The 23,331-nt window shown below is 38.9% G+C and overlaps 1 protein-coding gene across 1 annotated transcript in view; it reads left to right on the forward strand.

The window, feature by feature from the left end:
- Positions 1 to 23,331, forward strand: part of LOC143741306 (CUB and sushi domain-containing protein 3-like) — a 323,702-nt gene that overhangs the window by 111,150 nt on the left and 189,221 nt on the right. The window contains exons 12-19 of the mRNA XM_077233739.1: positions 503 to 615; positions 1,987 to 2,169; positions 4,627 to 4,953; positions 7,239 to 7,433; positions 10,667 to 10,805; positions 14,705 to 14,892; positions 15,982 to 16,170; positions 22,636 to 22,752. Coding sequence (XP_077089854.1) covers positions 503 to 615; positions 1,987 to 2,169; positions 4,627 to 4,953; positions 7,239 to 7,433; positions 10,667 to 10,805; positions 14,705 to 14,892; positions 15,982 to 16,170; positions 22,636 to 22,752 — 1,451 coding nt within the window. The remainder of the gene's footprint in view (positions 1 to 502; positions 616 to 1,986; positions 2,170 to 4,626; positions 4,954 to 7,238; positions 7,434 to 10,666; positions 10,806 to 14,704; positions 14,893 to 15,981; positions 16,171 to 22,635; positions 22,753 to 23,331) is intronic.

Here is a 23,331-nt window from a genome sequence, read left to right on the forward strand (position 1 = left end):
ATAAACTTCAAGAATTATTAAAGACAATTAAACACTCAGTTATTAAAAAAAGAACAAATAATAAATTAGCAATCGCAACAGATAGATACAACTGAACAAAGATGCGAATGAAATAAATGGTATTAAGATTTTCAGGTACAGAAACTGTAATCAAATATCAAAAATAACACTGCACTTTATAAATAAAATATTCATTACAAATAGTTACAAAAGTTTTTCAGTCAAGAACGAGTGAATTTTCTCTTTGTCTTTTGTCATTTTATTAGTGTTATTATAGAGACGGCAGCAGGAATATTAGTGCTGTCACTTTAAGAGCCGCACGGATCCAGTATCATGCTCTTGATCATGTATCATGTATCGTCTCGCTCTTGAATGGTCAAAGTTGAAAAAGTCAAAGTCATATTGAAATGCTCACAAAGGAATCGATAATTTTTTATTGTAACAAGTATTCGATTTCAGAATTGGAATCTTTTCATGATCCCCTGTTATTCTACACTGGCAGGTTAACTGGCAGCTTCGTCCCGGACCTCATCGTCAGCATGACCCATCAGATGTGGCTTCATCTGCAGTCGGATGAAAGCGTGGGCTCTATCGGCTTCAAGATCAACTATAAAGGTGAGTCTGTTCTCTCATAAATCACTCCGATGTAGGGGTGTGACGATACATGTATTCGTATTGAACCACTCGGTGCGAGGCTTTTGGTTCGGTACACATTACAAACCGAACGATTCGTTGGACCATTTTTCCTGCCGACCAAAATCCGCGCTGGCGCGACCACCACAACGCTGCGCAACATCTAATGGCAAACGTAATGAAAGTGAAACGAAACTGCGCTACTCATTATTTTGTGCTTCACGGACCGTTTATCAGTTTGGACCATTAGGCGCGTTTCCATTACAGATTTGCGCAAAACTTTTGCGATTTTTTTCTAAATGTCGACAAAAAACGATTGCGAAATGACGGCGTTTCCATTAACCGATGTTATGCGACTAAAGCCTAATTTTTTCCTCTCGCGAGTCATTCCAAACATCATGGCGACGGACATTGGTAGGTTTATGTATATCTCAGCCACCGCACTGGCCATTATTAATAATGAAAGGAGATGTGTGTGTGTGTGTGTTATCAAGCATTAATGACAAGGAAAGACCCTTATACTGTGAGCGGCTCATATGAGGAGTTTCTGGGTGTTTCTCCCTCATTTCTGCTTCGAGGTCGTGATTGTGGAATTTCTTTGAGGTTTACAATCCAGTATTACTGTAATTCTTTTGTCTTTTATGAATTTAATAAAGAACTCTGTCTCGTATTCTGTCCAAACACACCTCGTCTTCTACATCAGGTGACTGTAAATGCGCAAAAACTGTTTCCATTGCAGTTTTGCAAAATATTTATTTTTTGAATTGCTTGAAAAACCTCATCATGCAAGCGTAAAAACTTTTTTGAGATAAATGGGAGTTTTTGCGAATTTGACGTGTTTCCATTGGGCGTATTTTCATTTTGCAATTTCAATTTGCGCAATTTGAAGGGTAATGGAAATGTGGCTAATGTCAGTGCCGATCTTGATCAAGCGACACTGTTACTACAGCGCTGAGAGATCCAGTAAACACAGCATTTGAGTTCACCACTGAAGGAATAATATCGTTGCGAGATCTAGTGAGAAGCATTAAAATTTCTCCATTATTAACGGATCAAACAGCACTGACTTGGAAACCAGGAGAAACGTTGTTCCATGAATGAACTAGTTATAGGCTTTAAGTACTACAGAACATTCACCATGGATTTACTGTAGTAACACTCACTGTAACCATGGACGTTTGGCAGGAATAGTGAAATGCTTTCAAGTACATTACACATCTTTTTCCAGCACTTCAAAACTCAAATATTATCATATTTAAATGTTATTTTTAATGTGATGACCAAAACATTACTTGTTCATCCTTCAAAGACTGAATCAGACGCTTCACTGCGGTTTCTCTCGCTTCCCGACAGAAATCGACAAGGAAAGTTGTGGGGATCCCGGGATCCCTCTGTACGGACTCCGCGAGGGCGCCGGCTTCTCCAACGGGGACGTTCTGCGCTTCGAGTGCCAGTTCGGGTTCGAGCTCATCGGAGAACGGACGATTTCCTGTCAGAATAACAATCAGTGGTCTGCAAACATCCCTATCTGTATATGTGAGTCTCTATATCATTATTATATATAGCAAAATGCTAATTTATGATAACAATGTGATAAATCATGTTAACAACATTCGAGCAACATGTTTTATCATAACAACATCCTAATTCATGCAATCAACGTGATATAACATTTTAGCAACATGTTAATAAACCAACAATGTGCCAAAAGCTTAATAGCGACGTGCCAATTCATGCTAGTAACATGTTAATCATGTTAGCAACATGCTAATTCATGTTAGCAACATGCTAATTCATGTTAGCAAAATGCTAAAACATGCTAGTAACTTTTTTTTTTTAACTTTCTCTGATTAAAACTTTTTCAAAGTTATTTTAAACCTTCAGACCTGGCTTTGTCAAGCCAACATCAAAGTTTGTCATCAAATGTTACTCTTCTAGTTTCTCTTGTCATTGCAATGAATGTAAGGCATGATTTATACTGTCAAGCTCCCAAAAAGTACAATATAAGTATTTCCAAGTCTTCTGAAGTCACACATAGCATTGCATGAAGAAGAGGCCGAAATTCGAGCTGATGAAAATGATGTATATCAAAAGAGCCATATTTGCAGATATTATGGTTAACTAAAGCTAAAACCATAAAAAAACCCAGAAACTTCAGAAGTCGTAATGATGATGTGATATGTGTTATTTTAGTTGGACTAAATTGAGCAATTTCATTTTTCTTTCTCTCAGACTAGAAGCTTTTTAAGTGCTAATGCAACAAAATGAAGAGCAAAGAATGCACATTAAGTGCATAATCGATGCTTTATGCCTTTCATCATTTGCATGCTGCCACAGAGAATGATGGGAAATGTTGTCTTTTCACACAAGCCTGTTGCTTCATTAACTGGCTAAATGAGGAGTATTTTCTGGGCAGTGTGATCACTATTCTTCATTAACAATTTCCATAAAACTAAATTATGCGGTTAACACCCACAATTAAAACTTAATTATGATCAAAACCATTTGGACGGTGGCAGAATCTGTTTTTAATATCATGTTTTGGACACTATGATGAATACCATGTTCGTCAATATCAAGTACAGTAGTAATACCATGATGAATGTCAGTAAAATTTTAAAAACTGTTTTTGAAGTTTCTTCTGCTCACCAAGACTGCATTTATTTGAGCAAAAATACAATAAAATTGCACAATATTATTACAATGTAAAACACCGGTTTATGTGAATATATAGTAAAGTGTAATTTATTCCTGTGATCAAAGCTGAATTTTCAGCATCATTACTCCAGTCTTCAGTGTCACATGATCCTTCAGAAATCACTATAATATGATGATTTGTTGCTCGAGAAACATTTATGATTATTAGCAATGTTGAAAACAGCTTCATATTTTTGTAGAAACTGTCATACATTTTATTTTACAGGATTCTTTGAGGAATAGAAAGTTCAAAATACAGCTTTTATTTGAAATCGGATCCTTGGTGAAAAGATTATCTTAAGACTTGAAAGTCAGTCCTTCTAGAAAGATCTTAAGAGCTTGGAAGTCATAATTACTATGAGAAGTGCATTTAAGTGATCATAACGTCGCCGATTTGTGTTGCCATGATGTAATTTTCCTGCCAACTTCTCCTGAGATGAATGTAAATGCACAGACGTTTAGCTCTCTTCAGGTACATTATTCCTTGTGCATTCAGGAAATAATTTAGGACCACAGTTCTCCATCCTCGCCAGCTCATTATGAGCTTCGAAATCTCTTAGAGTCTGTGAAACACATGTCTAAATGAAATGATGTCAAGAGGTCGGACTAATTAAACCTGTGCTTTATGTCAGTGTGTGTAAACAAAACAAATTCTGCGCCATTAAACATGGCTGACAGACTCTAAATGACAGCTGCGCTCATGGAAGATGATAAGATGACAATTCTCTTGGAGATTTACAACTAAACGGCTCCGTTGTACCAAAGAGCAATGCCGTTTCAATATGATTTTCAGCTCTACTAGAACAGGTTTTAATGCATTAATGTTGATTATTTTCCTCATATTCTCCATTGTTGCGGCTCCTCTCTTCCCAGTCTGCCAGTAACACTCTGTTTACTTTCTGTCTTTATGAAGCCCCTCCTTCTGAAAAGCACACTGTGCTCTGATTGGTCGGCTGGATCAGTGTGTTGTGATTGGTCGAGCGCCTTGAGTGTGTTTGGGAAATGTCCCGCCCCTTACCATAACCACCAGTTTAACACACTACTAACTAACTCAACCAGGCCCCGCCCCTTTATTCTGCGTATGAATTATTATAATGAGGAATATTGTGACGTGTTCGTTCCCGGAAGAAACTCAAGATACAATGGAAGCGTTTCAGGAGTTCAGACACTGATTTAGAGAAGAACTCACGCTGGAGGGACTTTGAAACATTTTTCATGCTCAAACTCAAATATTATGCAATGAATTTAGATGAGTCTTTTCTGCTCTTAACCATCAGCATCTCCTCCTTCTCTTAGTTCCCTGTATGTCCAACTTCACGGCTGCGATGGGAACCGTTCTGTCTCCGGATTATCCCGAGGGATACGGGAACAACCTGAACTGTGTGTGGCTGATCATCACTGAGCCGGGCAGCCGGATCCATCTGGCCTTCAACGACTTCGACCTGGAGCCCCCGTACGACTCGCTGACGGTGCGGGACGGGGATCTGGTGGAGGCGCTGGTGCTGGGACGCTTCTCCGGGGCCGAGGTGCCTTCACATCTCACCAGCAACTCCAACATCATCCAGCTGGAGTTCCAGGCCGACCACTCGATGTCCGGCCGAGGCTTCAACATCTCCTACAGCAGTGAGTGCTTGAGGGATCGAGGGGTTTAGAGCCATGGATTGAGGCTGTTTTTGCTGTATGATTTGTTTGTTGCAATGCAATGCAAAAAAAAAGAATGACAGAGATTGAGGCTGTATTTGCTGCAAAACAAACAAACTAAAAAAAAAAGTTCTTCCTTAGTGTTTCTGTCTTGTTTTCCAGTTCAAATATCTAAACATTCTTGAATCAAGATACATTTAGTGGAGAAGAAAAATGACTGGAGATTCTTGGAAAAATATCTGCTGATGGGGTCAGAAATTATATGTGCGTATCTTACACACGGTGCAATGCAGCACCAGGCGCAACGCTAGCGTGTTCTGCTAGTTTCAGCCCGACGCAGTTTTCATTTTCACGTCCTGCGCCACGTTGTTTAAATAGCAAATGCATTTGCGCCAATCTGTGGCCCATGAGCTGCTGGTCTGAGAACGATTGTGTGTTTAGGAGTATTGTTGGAGCGTTGCTATTTTAAGGAACTGAAATAAAATGAGCCATTGACCAACTGTGCTCAAAATTCAATGGCGCAATATTTTTTTTGTAATTTAAAGAGCATGTTAGTAATGGCGGGTAAAGACCTACAGGCCGCTTATGTCTGCTTATTACACACACACAATCTGCTTATTACACACACACAATCTGCTTATTACACACACAGGGACTACCAGCATCACAAACACATGTCAAATATTAAAAATAAAAGGATTTGGATGTAAAATATTGATATTGTGTAGATAAAGATATGGTGGAATCCAGCTTGTACTGTAGATGGTCTCTTTTAACCTCACACACACACACACAAACACACAAACACACAGCTTTAACCTCACGCACGAGCAGATCCGTTTCCTTTCCGCTAGCAAATTCCGCCATGTAAATAGCGAATCCGCCATGGCGAGACTCTGATTGGTTTATTCCATGTTATGCCCAAAGCTCATTAAGAAAATAGGAACAACCCTTTTAGACAAGCGCCGGGAGCGCCGACCTTTTATCCCATTGCTTAACTAGTAAAATTGGATTCAGACGCGCACTAAGTGCACTTGCGCCCTGCGATGTAGACCGTGTGCTTAGATCGTTTAGCCTAGAAATCTAGACGCACACTAGCGCCAGCAAAAAATATTTTGCAGCCAATGTGGTCTAGCAACTCTCCGTTGACTTTCGAGATGGAAAAACCAAAAACTGCTCAGGCCAATCAGATCGTGTATAGAGTCAACATAATGACGACAGAGTTGCGACGGTTCACTGCTACTTGAAAACAAAGAATTGCTGCTGCTGCTGCTGGCGAACAGCGGTCCTTCGATTCGGCTTTGGCCGCGACTCTGGAGGATTTGAAGTTAAACTTTTCTTTGAAACAATAACAAAGAACGGCTTTGCTCTGAATCCGTCGCTCAGACTACGTCACCTTCTTCGTTGCTCTGGTTGGTGTAGCGCTATCCTATTGTGTGCGGAGGGAATTTGAAAGACAAACGTTTATCCCGTCCCTCGGAATGAGCCATGCCAATGGAGAGTTCCCATACCTAACATCTTGATGTGGGTCTGATATGCCAGGCTATAGATCATTAAAATAGGGCCCATATTGTTTTCCCTTTGAATTACGTTTTTTTTTTTTGTGACCTCATTGGCAGAAGTTCTTGTTTTCAGCACAAACTCACTTCATTTGATACATTTTTCAGAAAACAAGACTCAATATCTGAGGGAAGAACATCATTTTTGCAGTGTATATAATTTACAATTTTTTTCTGAAATATAAGAAACACAACATATTACAAGCAAAAAATGTATATTGTTATTTATATAGTTATAGCAATAAAAAACAATAAAAAAAACGTATTTATTTATTTACATGCTTTTTTAGGTGTTTTAGAAAATCTTTTTATCTAAAAGAGTTTGTGATGCTTTATGAAGAATTAATACTCTTAAACAAATTCGTTTTTGCTAACAACATTGTTGGCATGCGTAGTGTTGTCTTCAATCTGATTCTGAAACAGCCGTCAAGTAGGACATATGGAAGGACATATTTTCCTTGATTTAACTCATAAGCCATTTATCCACCAGCATCAAACAACTTAATCCTGTTCGCTGAACATCATACCATTAGCTCAGCCAAAATAATCCTCAAATGCCTGTGCGGCGTACAAGGCCCTAGTGTTTACCCACAATCCTCTGTTTTCTACAGTTTGGTATTGCATTATGTATGGGCTCATTCCCCTCCATTTCATTAAGTAAGTCACGTCGCAAGTAACAAGCTCTGTGCTTTGATGTTATTTGTTCAGCGTTTGGACACAATGAGTGCCCGGACCCCGGAGTGCCGATGAATGCCAAGCGCTTTGGTAATAATTTCCAGCTGGGAAGCTCCATATCAGTGGTGTGTGAGGAGGGCTTCATAAAGACGCAAGGCTCGGATACTATTGTGTGTGAACTGGAGGCGGGAAAGGTGATGTGGAGTGGTTTGATCCCCAAGTGTGAAGGTAGGTTTCAAAGCACTTGTCTCCCTTTAAATGCTTCTGTGGAATACATTATTCGAAGGAAACCTTTTCGGAAAGATTGATCTAAATTGCATCCCTTGAACTCTTAGAGAAGTGGTTTCTTATTATTTCTTATTCAACTCTTCTTATTAGAGTTGATGCACCAAAAAACGGTGGAACGTATTTATCTAATGAACTTCAGTAATTTGATCATGTGGTCTTGAAGAGAACTAGACCTAACTTACACCAGCATCAAAGTTTCATTTTAAATTTAAAGGTGCATTGCGCAACAGTTCATGTTAAAAATACCCATTTTTCTAACCCAAACATGCATAAACAATTGCCTGATGGGCTGAATGAGCCCTTCTCTGATCACTGTGATTGCCTCTATAATCCTGTACAGTAAAATAAATAAGAGGGATTCGGGACGGAATTTGAGAATGGGCGTGACGTCATGCGCGTTCACGCTCACCCGGCTATGTCTGGCAGGTTTGTGTATTCGCCGCAATTCTCCGTATCAGCGAAGACAACTCGCGCGACAAAAGTAGAAGATGGATTCAAAGAGACCGGCTTGTAGTCCATTCAAATCCCCAACGCAAACTCTACGTAAGACAAAGAAAACACACTCTGGTTGCAGTTTCGCTTGTTGCCAGAGGGGGGCATAGTTCTGCAAAAACTCAGACACTTGCGCTGTGCACCTTTAAGCAATATGAGTTTGTACATGACAGTGATTTTACCACAGGTGAAACAGTGTCCTGACACGACATTGCGATAAAACACATATTTTCCATCTTAATCAGAGGTTTTGTCCTAACCAGTCATTAATTTGAATTTTGTGACCTTTATAATTCACCCTAAGATCTTGAAAATAAAAGAAAACTGTTCAAACTGTGAACAAATGTGTATTCTTTGACAAAGTTTGTTTCAGTCACCCAGTATTCATTTTTAATAATATTAAAATGATGTAACATTTATATGTGTATTGTTTATGTAATATTTATATATTTATATGAATATCTGCTTGATTAAGTGCAGTGTGCTTGCAGAGAGACTCCGCCCACACACACTTCTGATTGGCTGTGATTTTTTATTTATTTGGTTATGAGTGCAGTGAGCTTGCAGAGACTCCGCCCACTCTCTCTTCTGATTGGCTGTGATTTGTGATTGTTTTTGCCACATTTGGTAGTCGTGTCGTGTCTTCTGTTGACAGAAAAATTACTTGTTGCTGGATTGAATCACGTCTGGTTAGGTTTAACTAAGTTAAACAGAGGGCTGGTCTTAATTGGTTTAAGATGGATGTGTCTGATTTAAGATGGACTCCCAAAGTGGTCCAGTCTGTAAAAACTTAGGCTGGTTTTAGCTGTTTCCCCCTCTTTACCATGGTAAAATCACTGTAAGACATAGGCACTGCTTCAAGGGATGAGTTAGCAGAAAAATACAAGGGTTTTATGAATATGTGTGCAGATGTTGGGCATTTTGACATATAGTCAAACATTGACATCCGTAGCTTATTGATTAAAGGTGCTATGCAGCTGTTTTGCAAACTTCTTGCCTTTTTAGTCACTCAAACCACACGACCTTTCTGCAAAAGTGGCCCTATAAAGTGTCATGTTTTTGCTAATTACCATGTGCAACTGTTGTAGAGATGAATGGGGATGCTAGCAGTTAGCTGTATCTATGCTAACAGATGACAGCTTTCTTCAAGTATTAAAACCTAATTTGCAAAACCAAATCTGCAAACATGCAGAAAGTGGCCAGCTTACAATTTTTTTAGATGTTTCAAATCGTTCTCTTTAGGTTTTAAAAAAGAGCCCACAGAGAATTTTCTTATTTGGTTCCTAAAAGAAAATAACCAGCTGGGAACGTTCTGTGTTTGCTGGGTGTTTCTGATTGGCAAAGAAAAGCGTGGGTCGTCCGCCTGTTCTTTTCCCTTGCTTTTTCCAGAGACTGGAGTGATTTCTCCAGACTCTTATTTCAGTGATATCTGTCAGGTAGTTAGAGGCGTTTTGTGCGTCTTACAAATTTGCTTACAGCTCCTTTAAAACAATAACTTTTTAATCTCCGAAGAACCATAAAGCTAACTCAAAGATGCTGTACTGTAACAAATATCTAAAAATTCTTAAATCAAGATAGATTTTCTTGATAAGTACAAAGTTTAAGTTTTGTTTTCTAAAAAAAACAAGAAACAACAAGAAAAAAAGATCTGCTAATTTTCTTCACAATTTTTCAAGGGGTCATGATGCTAATTTATAAGTTAATTATTTTTTTAATATGCTAATATTCAAAATACATTATTTTTCACATACTGTACATTATTGCAGCTCCTCTATTTGTGTGTTTACAAATGCTTTAGAAGCATTACAGTTCAGACACACACTTGAGGTGTTCGGCCAATCACAACACACTGAGTCAGCTGGCAAATCAGAGCACTCTTGGCTTTTCAGAAGGCGGGGCTTTGTCGTAATCACTGCATTTCAGACAGACTGGGAATCGAGGTGCTGCAATAATGTTAAAAATAGTGTGTTTTTTTAACAATAAAGTACATTAATATATCCTATTACACCTGCTAATCAAAATAATGAATAGCAGCATATGACCCCTTTAAGAATATACTTGATAAGTACAAGTCTTGTTTTCTAAAAAAAAAAAAATATATATAATCAAGATGAAGTTAGTTTATGCTTAAAACAAGAAAATATCTGCCAATTTTCTTCACAATATTTAAAGGGATCATGTGATGCTTATTTAAAAGTTCATTATTTTTTATTGGCTGTAATAGAATAGTTTAACATGCTTTAATGTTCAAAAAACATTATTTTTCACATACTGTACATTATTGCTGATGTGTGTTTGTGTGTTTACAAATGCTTTAGAAGCCTAAAGAGGGGCGTTACAATTCAGACACTCGCTCAAGGTATTCGGCCAATCACAGCGCACTGGGTCAGCCGGCCAATCAGAGCACTCTTCGCTTTGTAGATATCAGCGCGTTTCAGACAGACTGGGAAAAGAGGTGCTGCAATAATGAACACTATGTGCTTTTTTAACAGTAAAGAATATGTTCTGTTACACCCAATAATCAAAATAATGATCTTTTGAATAGCATTATATGAATATTTAGACATTTTACTGAAAAAAAAGCCCAAAATGTTTATTTTTGCAGAGTAGAGGAGGTTTCTCTGCCGAATTGAAGTGTCCTAATAATTATTCTGCTGGTGTATATTTAAATGTTTCGGCAGCTCCGTGTGGAGGCCATTTCACGGCTCCGGTGGGACTGGTTCTGTCCCCGGGGTGGCCCGGATACTACAAAGATTCCCTGAGCTGCGAGTGGGTCATCGAGGCCGAGGCGGGACGCTCCATCAAGATCAGCTTTGACAGGTCTGGAGGATCGCTCTGAGAATACACACACACTGAGGCATCAGCTTTATCCTCCAGCACAAATCACATATCACGCTTAGAAAAAAGCAGAAGCAACATATTCATATATCTTTATCCATGTCCTATGGGTGTGAGTTCATCCATCAATTCATCTGTCCATCATCCATCCATCATCCATCCATCCGTCCATCAGTCCATCCATCCATCAATCCATCATCCATCCATCCATCCATCCATCCCTCCACCTACCCATTCATCAGTCCATCCATCATCCATCTGTCCATCATCCATCATCATCCATCCATCCATCATCCATCCATCCATCGTCCATCCATCCATCATCCATCTGTCCATCATCCATCCATCATCCATCCATCCATCAGTCCACCAATCCATCCATCCACCCATCATCCATCCATCCATCCATCAGTCCATCCATCCATCACCCATCCATCTATCCATCCATCCATCCACCCACCCATCCATCCATCGATCCATCCACCCATCCATCCATCAGTCCATCAGTCCATCCATCATCCATCTGTCCATCATCCATCTTCATCCATCCATCCATCCACCCATCATCCATCCATCCATCCATCAGTCCATCCATCAATCCATCCATCGTCCATCCATCCATCATCCATCTGTCCATCATCCATCCATCATTCATCCATCAGTCCATCAGATCATCCATCCATCCATCATCCATCAGTCCATCCATCAATCCATCCCTCGTCCATCCATCCATGATCCATCCATCATCCATCTGTCCATCATCCATCCATCAACCCATCATCCACCCATCCATCCATCAATCCATCCATCGTCAGTCCATCCATCATCCATCCATCCATCCCTCCACCCACCCATCCATCAGTCCATCCATCATCCATCTGTCCATCATCCATCATCATCCATCCATCCATCCACCCATCATCCATCTATCCATCCATCAGTCCATCCATCAATCCATCCATCGTCCATCCATCCATCATCCATCTGTCTATCATCCATCCATCATTCATCCATCCATCAGTCCATCAGATCATCCATCCATCCATCATCCATCAGTCCATCCATCCATCCATCCACCCATCATCCATCCATCCACCCATCCATCCATCCACCCACCCATCCATCAATCGATCCATCCACCTATCCATCCATCAGTCCATCCATCATCCATCTGTCCATCATCCATCCATAATCCACCGATCATCCATGCATCCATCCATCAGTCCATCCATCAATCCATCCATCAGTCCATCCATCAATCCATCCATCGTCCATCCATCCATCATCCATCTGTCCATCATCCATCCATCCATCCTTCATCCATCCGTCCATCCTTCATCCATCATCCATCCATCCATCCACCCATCCATCCATGGATCCATCCACCCATCCATCCATCAGTCCATCCATTCATCCATCATCCATCAGTCCATCCATCATCCATCCATCAGTCCATCCATCAGTCCAACCATCATCCATCCATCAGTCCATCATCCATTCATTGTCCATCCATCCATCATCCCTACATCATCCATCCCTCCATCATCCATCCCTCCATCATTCATCCATCCATCCTTCTCTCCATCAATCCAATAGAAACACACTGAGGCATCAGCTCTCTGCAGCGACAAATCGTCCCAGCACATATCACGCTTACAGAAGCAACATATTCATATATCTTTATCCGCGTCGTTTGGGTGTGAGTTTTTATAAAGTCTCGGTCTGCTGTAAGACTCTAGTTAATAAAGTGTAATGTCAAAGGTAATTGAATCGTAAGCCTCAGCTGAATGGGGGAAAGTTCACATGTTTCCGGATAGTGTTTGTCATGGCGCTCCGACCGAGAGCGGCTCAACATTAGCGTCTGAATAAATGATGGCACAGTGTTACATCGACGGGCTTGATCCATAGGCAGCTGTGAAAGGGAAATGGAATTAATCTATATCTGGTTACGAATGGTTGACTCTATTTCATTAGCACTGCAATGCTTCCCTTGAGTAGCGCATTGAAATAGCCTCAGATCTGGAGTTTGATACGACTGACTCCCAGGAGCGAACGCCTCGAGATGGAGCACAAAACACTGGATTGTGTTTCATCCGGCTTTTCTTTTTTTTTTACTTTTCACTAAAATAAATCCTGCAGGACTTTCTTTCTTCTGTAAAATATGAAAGGAGATCTTATGATAAATGTGCTGGCTGCTCTTTTCTATCAAAATACTTGGAATGTGGATGAAAAAAAATAAAAAAAATAAAGATATCATAAAAGTACACGTGCCTTGTTTGAATTTAAATCTTCTGAAATCATATGATCGCTTTGTGTGAGATGTATAGAGTATATATATATATATATATATATATATATATATATATATACATCTGTCTATCCATCCATCCATCATCCATCCATCCTTCTATCTATCCATCTTCCATCCATCCTTATATCTATCCACCATCCATCCATCCTTATATCTATCCATCATCCATCCATCAATACATCAATCAATCATCCATCATCCATCCATCCATCCATCCATCCATCATCCGTCCATCCATTCATCCATCAATCCATCCGTTTATCCATCATCCATCAATCCATCCGTCTTACCATCATCCATCCATCCATCCATCTGTCTATCCATCATCCATCAATCCATCCGTCTATCCATCCATCAACGATCCATCATCCATCCATCATTCATCCATCCATCATCCATCCATCATCCATTCATCATTCATCCATCCATTCATCATTCATCCATCCATCATCCATCCATCCATCCATCTGTCTATCCATCATCCATCCGTCTATCCATCTCCCATCCATCCATCTGTCTATCCATCATCCATCAATCCATCCGTCTATCCATCCATCATCGATCCATCATCCATCCATCCATCAATCCATCCGTCTATCCATCCATCATCGATCCATCATCCATCCATCCATCATCCATCCATCATCCATTCATCATCCATCCATCATCCATCCATCCATCATCCATCCATCATCCATTCATCCATCAATCCATCCGTTTATCCATCATCCATCAATCCATCCGTCTTACCATCATCCATCCATCCATCCATCCATCTGTCTATCCATCATCCATCAATCCATCCGTCTATCCATCCATCATCGATCCATCATCCATCCATCATCGATCCATCATTCATCCATCCATCATCCATCCATCATCCATTCATCATTCATCCATCCATCATCCATTCATCATTCATCCATCCATCATCCATCCATCCATCCATCTGTCTATCCATCATCCATCCGTCTATCCATCTCCCATCCATCCATCTGTCTATCCATCATCCATCCGTCTATCCATCTCCCATCCATCCATCTGTCTATCCATCATCCATCCGTCTATCCATCATTCATCAATCCGTCTATCCATCATCCATCCATTCATCCATCATCCATCCTTCTATCTGTTTATCCTTCTTTCCATCATCTATTTTTTGCTCTATTTGTCAGGCAATGATAACGTGATTTCATAAGACTATCTTCAGAAGAATAACTTGCATGAAATTTTCTCTTTTATTGATTCATTTTGTTTTTATTGTAAAGAATGTTATTTTGCTGAAAGAAAGAATACCGGTTTGGATGCATAAACTGCATTTTCATTATTAGCTCATCTCTTCCATTAAAAGCAAGCTCACAGCAGCAGATCTTTGTGCATTCACACATCACACAGCGGTTTGATCCCCTCAGTAAACAGTGTGAACACTGGCTTCTCATTAACAGAGGCGGTCAATGAGCAACAGTTGGTCAGCCATGGGTAATGAGCTGTATGTGTGTCTGGATAGAAACACATTTCACCATGTCATTTTTTTTAATCTCCTTTCTTTGATCTGTTTTATTTCCGGCAGGTTCCAGACAGAACTCAATTATGACTTTCTGGAGGTTCACGATGGGCCTAATCTCCTCTCGCCCCTTATCGCCTCTCTAAATGGCACCCAAGTCCCTCAGTTCCTGTTCAGCAGCGGAAACTTCCTGTATCTTCTCTTCACCACCGATAACAGTCGCTCTAACAGTGGCTTTAAGCTCTTTTATGAAAGTGAGTCGGCCGTCTTTATAAACCCTGTGCCTTTTGCCTGAGAAATGATATTTCATCCTGAATCGTATCTGTTTCTGCACACAAGCAAACAGCTTGAGGATTTCTCTTTGTAGTATTCTGTCTCACTCTCACCATTTCTTTCCTCCCCCCTTTTTTTTTTGCGATTTAGTGTACTTTATTGATTTGACAAACTGTGCTTTCATATTTCCAGACGTTTGCAGCATTGCTGCTTACAACCATAAATGCTGTAAAATAAATGATAAAATAAAAATAAATAAAACAGTTTTTACTTATTTTCATATTGCTACCCGAGTAAACGAGTATTATTAACAAATAAAGTAATGATAAATGCAGTCGTCAATGCAATGCATTGCAAAAATAAAATAAAATAAAATAATTTCAGGTAAGTTTACATTGGTTTTTCCCCCTGAAATTGTACGTTTATCTTTAATCCACAATACAATTATTTTTCTTTACTTCATTTTATATTGCTACTGGAGTAAACAAGGATTATTAACAAATAAAGTAATGATAAATACAGTTGTCAATGCAATGCATTGCAAAAATAAAATAAAATAAAGTTTACATTAGTTTTTTTTTACCTTTAATGCACAATACAATTATTTTTCTTTACTTAATTTTATATTGCTACTGGAGTAAACAAGGATTATTAACAAATAAAATAATAATAAATACAATTATCAATGCAATAAAATAAAATTAATTTAATTTCAGGTAAGTTTACATCGTTTACATTACTTTTTTGAAACTGTATGTTTACCTTAATTAACAATAACATTTAATTGAATTTTTATACTTAATTTTATAGTACTGCCAGAGTAAACAAGGATTATAAAAAAAAAAAATTAAACAAAATTGTCAGTGCAATGTAATGCATTCAAAAAAAATAATTTTAGTAAGTTTGCATGTTTTTTTCCTGTAACTGTAAATTTACCTTTAGTGCACAATTAAATAAAATAATAATACATTTTAAATAATATAAAATATTGACTTTAACTATAATAAAAATATCACTTTAACTATTAAATGATGTCAAATAATCTCTGGTTTGCATTCTCTGTGCTTCAGGCGTCACTCTGGACACTCATTCCTGTCTGGATCCCGGTGTTCCGGTAAACGGGATCCGTTACGGGCAGGACTTGGCCATCGGCTCGCTGGTGTGGTTTGGCTGTGAGCCCGGATACAGACTGAGCCACGAGGACCAGTTAGTGTGTGAGAAGAACCACTGGTGGAGCCACCCTCTGCCCACATGTGACGGTGAGCTGGCCTCTCCATCAGACCAGTTAACACTTCTTTCATTCAACATTCAACTATTGTAGCGTTTTAATTAAAGATGGATTTTATGAGCCTGTATAATAATTCTCATCACATTTAATTCAGACTGCAAATCTCATCAAAAACATTTTCTCTCACAGCAGGAAATACCGTCAGTTCTAAATTAAAACCATTTCTGTTGAAACTCGTTGTTCGTATGACAATATGTTGTTAAAGTTTCATTCAGGAGAGTAGAATGTATGTTGGCAAAAAATTATATTGTTTTAGTTTATGCATGTATAAAATAATAATAAATACAATTATCAATGCAATAAAATAAGATAAAAAATTAAATAAAATGTAATAAAATAAAAATCATTTCATGAAAGTATAAATTGTTTACAGAATTTTTTTGAAACTGTATGTTGACCTTATAGCACTTTAAAATTAAGTATTAAAATTCAATTCAATGTTATTGTAGTAAACAAGGATTATTACAAAATAAAATAATTTTAACATAATTATCAGTGCAATGTAATGCATTCCAATAAAATTAAATAATTTTAGTAAGTTTGCATTGTGTTTTTCCGAAACTGTACATTTACCTTTAATATAAAATAAAATAATTCAGGTAAGTTTAACTTGGGTGTTTTTTTCTGAAACTTAATGCAAAATACAATTATTATTTTTTTAATTAATTTAAAATTGCTACTAGATTAAACAAGGATTGTTAACAAAAAAAATAATATGTCTAAATACAATTATCAATGCAATGCAATAAATAAAATCCAATCAAATAAAATGTTGACAAAAAATGATATTGTTTTTGTTTAGTTTATGCATGTAGCACCTATTATTGTCTATGGTGTCAAAAGAATGATTACATTACGTTCCCATCCATATACATTATATATACAGGCTGGAGTGTTACAGAATGTTCTGTTCTTAAAAAGTCTGTGAATAAGTTCTCAAAGTTTTGTCTTTTCCATGAGCAGCTTTGGCACTCTGAGAACCGACAAGCGTCTCCGTCTATTCAATTAGACAAAATGATCAGCTAAAATGTTAATTATAAACCAGAAGAACTCCTTGAAAATGTTTAGTTTGCTGCCAGACTGTTGAGTAGCGCTCAGGACTCACGACATCTAGTTCACTTTCAGCATAAAACTGATATTCTAATACTCTTATAATTTATCGAAATAAAGTGTTACCGTCCATTCTGTTGACGTTAACCTTCTGGTAAAATGTTCTTATTTCCAAAAGAGCACTAATATTACATTTTAATGAATCCATGTCATTCTGAATGAACTGAAAATGGAGGAAATATTGTGGGTTCTTCACAGTGCCAGAGGGAAGAAAGAGATTTAGGCAGATGTTGAGCCCGAGGCGCTCGACTCTTTCATCGTCTCACGGGGAGTGACGCTGATCTTCATTATCATTAAAGGTGAAGTCGCTGAGGAAATATGCCTTCATTCCTTGAATTCTGGAGTTGCATGAAAACCCTTAAGTTAAGAAAACGCTAAGTTATAAGGTTATGGGTTACTTTAGTGAAACACGCGTTGCAAGAATAAACCTCGGGGCCACTTAAGAAACTTTTGAGGCTGCTGTTAAGGATTTTCCCTTATGCATTGCAACAAAGTCTTTAGTGACCATTTAGCCCTAAAAACGAGATCAAACTCAAGCACGATGGATGATTTTATGTTAAAGCAGAACTAAGTAACTTTTTTACCTTAACCGAACAGCTTTGGAGTCATTGTAATGTTTATATTACTGATTTCATGTTGAACGGTGGTCGTCTCGCACTCCCCGGTGCCTGTGAGCCGCAAAACCACCCTTGCAACTTTGGGCCGCCTCAGTGTTAGGAAGTATCGTGTGATATCAGGTCTCGCGAGGTAACGAATTGCTTTACGGCACTGCACGCGTACACGCCCCTATCCAGGATACGGCTAGCTATAAGAACAACTATCGTCCCATGGCAAAGCTGGCATATAAGAAGCAGAAAGCTAGAAAAGCATTGTCGGAGGAACAGAGAAAGAGGAAATGGCAGACTGACCGAGCGAGGAGTCAGACACGAGTAAACATCAGAACTGCGTTTTCAGAATGGCGGAAAAAAAACGAAGCGCGCGCGGTCGGAAGAGTCTAGAAAAAGGTAACGAGAATCTGACAGCACGAGGAACCGGACTAGAGTCCCACTCGCTCAGGCTTTCACTGTTAAAGTTGATTCCTGCGATTATCATGAGAACAGTTGTCAATATCTCACACAATTATCAGGACATAAATAAGCCTACACGTTGTAAATAGTGTAAATGAGCGCAATTTGCAAACTATTATGATAAATTGCAATAATCATGTCTAACAACATCTTAACGGACATTGTTACGAAATCAGGGCTCTCAAGTGTCACGCATTGAGCGTGACAGTCACTCATTTCGGTCTTTTGTCACGCTCTCCCGCCACACATTGTATTTCTCACGCTGAAAAACTATTTGTAATATATTTAATATGCCAAAACTCTGGCCGCGCCGCTCTCACTGTGGAACCGGCAGGAATCAAGCGCCTCTCCTCTGGTGTTGTTCGTCGAGCTACACAATAGCCAATCAGAAAATAGCACTATTGTATCTGGGTAAGATTTAATGCAACAACCAATGACAAACATGTATCTGTCGGCTGGATGTCACTCTTGGCCGTCTTCAAAACTTGAGAGCCCTGCGAAATAATGCGACGTACATGATACACTTTATTGGTGTCATCTGGCATTTAGGCTCAGGTAAGCCTAACGCGGTAAGCTACTTTATTATTATGAAGTGCAGAGGCCGTGAGTGCAGAGACGCTCTGCGTGAGTGGTGTTTACGACAGTAACGTTAAATACAAGTACTCTACAGTGACTCTAGGGGGCGCTGTTTGACAAAAATTATAATTGAGGAGGAGGAAGTACCGATGTGCATTTTTAGTGATCGAAATAAGCCTGTGGAAAGTATGACGTAAAATTAAAATTGAACACCAACGTTTTCATATTTTTTCATCACATTTATTCATGTGATTAAATCATCTCATGCTAGGCTTTCGTCTTTTGTGTAAGAGTGACTGTTTGTAGCGGATGGCTTGAATGTTTTTCCCCTGTTTTTTTTTAAAAAGAAAAGCTTTTTTTTGTCTATGGTTGCGTGTGGTTTGAATTCCTGCATTTTGTTTGCAGAGAGACTCCGCCCACACTCTCTTCTGATTGGCTGTGATTTTATATTGATTTGGTTAACTTATGAGTGCAGTGCGCTTACAGAGAGACTCCGCCCGCACACTCTTCTGATTGGCTGTGATTTTATATTGATTTGGTTAACTTATGAGTGCAGTGCGCTTACAGAGAGACTCCGCCCACACTCTCTTCTGATTGGCTGTGATTTTATATTGATTTGGTTAACTTATGAGTGCAGTGCGCTTACAGAGAGACTCCGCCCGCACACTCTTCTGATTGGCTGTGGTTTTTAATTGATTTTGTTGCGAATGCAGTGCGCTTGCAGAGAGACTCCGCCCACACGCTCTTCTGATTGGCTGTGGTTTTTAATTGATTTGGTTGTGAGTGCAGTGCGCTTTCAGAGAGACGCCGCCCACACTCTCTTCTGATTGGCTGTGATTTTATATTGATTTTGTTGCGAATGCAGTGCGCTTGCAGAGAGACTCCGCCCACACGCTCTTCTGATTGGCTGTGGTTTTTAATTGATTTTGTTGCGATTGCAGTGCGCTTGCAGAGAGACACCGCCCACACGCTCTTCTGATTGGCTGTGGTTTTTAATTGATTTTGTTGTGAATGCAGTGCGCTTGCAGAGAGACTCCGCCCACACACTCTTCTGATTTGCTGTGGTTTGTGATTGATTTGTTTGCGAATGCAGTGCGCTTGCAGAGAGACTCCGCCCACACACTCTTCTGATTGGCTGTGGTTTGTGATTGATTTGTTTGCGAATGCAGTGCGCTTGCAGAGAGACTCCGCTCACACTCTCTTCTGATTGGCTGTGGTTTGTGATTGATTTTGTGGCGTGTCTGGTGTGGACACAAATTGCTTGTCTCTGTAATTGCATCGTGTCTGGTTAGGACACAGTGTAAGAGTATGCGAATTAGAATGCAAGCACTTAAAATGTGAATGTGAGCTCAGTTTTAAAATGATTTTCTGTTCCATATCATGTTTCGTCTCTTGCTGTTACTAGTTTTCACAGTCGAGTCTTAGCATTAGACTGAAATGTTATTTCTTTGGTTTGACCATTACTCAAGATCTATATTTGCCCCAATCAATAGCTTAAGCCCTGCCGAGATAATGCCACCAGCCTATTGCAGCTTTCGCTTTCTTGAGACACTTTGAGTCGCTCTTCAATTGACAGATTGTGTTCAGAAGAAACACAATTAGAAATGAGCCATGAGCTTCAGATTCCCTGATTGCACATATACATCATCAAGAGTCTATCCAATGCATGCAAATTTTTGTTCATCTGCAATTTCGCTTCAACATTCTTTGTGTTTGCACAACATATAGCAGATGGTTTTGTTAATTTTTTAAAATGTGTCCAAAATCACTCTTTTATTTGGACACAAATCTAAAATATTTAAAAGAATAGAATGTGAAGAACATTAAGTACTTTTTAATTTTTCATTATTTATGCATCATTTATGCATTTGGCAGACAATTTTTCTTAAATGGGTTCATGCGTTCCCATTTTTTTAAAATCAAAATAATTTATTCTTTTATCTGCACTCAAATTTTATATACATTTATGTGAAATTTGATGAGCCAGTTTACAAAAAGAGCCAAACCAGAATACATTTTTGGAAATCATTTTTAAAACCATTCTTACATAAGTTGTTGTATTCAGACAGATTTCTGTGCATATTGCTAAATTGTGACGTGATGAAACCATTCTTAGCTAAAATTGCAAACATACACATGATAGCTTTTAATTCGGATTTTTATAATGGTTTCATAGCTGATTCACACAAATTCATTATTTATGCATCCTTTATAGATGCTTTTATCCTAAGTATATGTTGTATGTTATGGGTTCATGCATTCCCTGCGATTCAAACCCACGACTTTTATGTTGTTGCCCAACTGGATCATTTCCATAATGACCAACACAATCTAACAATTAGCGTCTGGTTTAAGACATGCTTTTTTGGGCTGTAAATAATGGTGCAAATACCAGTAAATTGAAGAGAACAAACCTTAGTGAATCAACTCGCATTATTCACTTAAAATCTCTCCTCACATACATTTTGCATCTGAAAGCGAAACTCCTACAAATGCAAATGCAATGCATTTATAGCTGCAAAAATAACCCTGTCCATGCCTTTTCAGCGCTAATTTCTCCCTGCGTGTCTTTAGTAAATCCTGACAGTAGTTTATTAACACCAAAAGTGGGTTTGTGCTGGTGCAAGTTTTAAACTTAAAGTTCCCCTATTATGCTATTTTAAAGATTCATAATGTTGTTTTGGAGTCTCCTACAACAGGTTTACATGCATCCAAGTCAAAAAACACTTTAATTTTCTCATAATATACATCGCAGCATCACCTCATTTCTCGAAGACTCTGAAACAGTTCGTTCGAAGATTCAGTCTCTCTAAGCCCCGCCTCTCTGAGAGCTGCTCTGCTCTGATTGGTCAGACGGCTCAGTCTGCTGAGATTGGTCAGAAACCAAACACTCATTATCATATCTGATTCTCAGTTCTTGATTCACAGTATTACGATCAGTAACGATGGCGTGGGTTTTACCGTATCAATCTGAAAGTGGATTTGCTTTTTTAGCAGAAAACAGCGTCTTCTCGACACGAACAACACGAATCAAACTCTTCCAGTCTCAGATACACTACAGTGTTTGAGGGCGGAGCTAAGAGACGCTGTTCAGCCAATCAAGACCAGAGCCTGGCATTATGCAAATGAGTTACATTATAACAGGATTGTAACAGGAAGTGAGACTGGAATTACTGACGACTCGTTTCAGCAGTTCAGAATCACTTCTTTCTTTTAGGAGACAATAACTTTATTTGTCGTGCACTTTGATCTTTTACATTCACAAACAGCTCTGAAAGGAGATATCTGAAAAAATAAAATAGGGCATTGCTTGTGTAAAAAAAGTGATGCACAGACTTGCATTGAAGTCAGAAGAGTTGAACTAGATAGCAATGTCCATGCAGTCATCCATAACACTCGTGGCGGAGAGTTTTGTAGCAGTCACTCAATTTCTTAGGAAAACTTTCATGGACACAGTAAAGATATTTTGACCTTTCCTGGAGACAACGGCAGGTGGAAAGTAGAGGGATTTCTCGTTACTCTCATTAACCTTTCAGTGGTATTTGTACTTCCGGTGAAGGTTAGTGAATTCCCTGAGCGGAACTGAAGAAACCCGAGCGCTGGAAGTGATGCGGGAACAGCTGCGGTTGTGCTTCCTCTAAAGTTTCGGATGTTTTATGAAGGTTCTTCACGTCTTCCCACAGCTCTGTGTGGAGGTGATGTTCGCGGTCCTGAGGGAATCATCCTCTCTCCCGGCTTTCCCGAACTCTATCCCAACTCATTGAACTGCACCTGGACTCTGGAGGTCAGCCATGGCAAAGGTGCGTTCCTGGGAGTGTGTGTGTGTGTGTGTGTGTGTGTGTGTGTGTGTGTGTGTGTGTGTGTGTGTGTGTGTGTGTGTGTGTGTGTGTGTGTGTGTGTGTGTGTGTGTGTGTGTGTGTGTGTGTGTGTGTGTGTGTGTGTGTGTGTGTAAATATATTGTGTCTCTACATGAAAAAAACTTTAGATATCCTAGATAAACTTCTGATAGTAGATTTTCCACTGGTAATATTTTTTTGTTTTTTTAAAGAAGTTTCTTCTGCTCACCAAGGCTGCATTTATTTGATCAAAAATACAGTAAAAATTGTGAAATATTATTATAATGTAAAACAGCTGTTCTCTATGTGAATATATAGTGTAATTTATTCCTGTGATCAAAGCTGAATTTTCAGCATCATTACTCCAGTCTTCAGTGTCACATGATCCTTCAGAAATCACTATAATATGATGATTTGATGCTCAAGAAACATTTCATATCAGTGTTGAAAACACTTTTTGCAGATTAATGTTTTTGTGTAAACTGTGGTAATTTTTTTTAAGATCCATTAAGTAAAAAGAAAGAACAGCATCAACTTGTAATA

The sequence above is a fragment of the Siphateles boraxobius genome, unplaced genomic scaffold (genome assembly GCF_051911475.1).
Source record: "Siphateles boraxobius isolate OS27281-9 unplaced genomic scaffold, OSU_SipBor_1 186, whole genome shotgun sequence".
Taxonomy (NCBI): domain Eukaryota; kingdom Metazoa; phylum Chordata; class Actinopteri; order Cypriniformes; family Leuciscidae; genus Siphateles; species Siphateles boraxobius.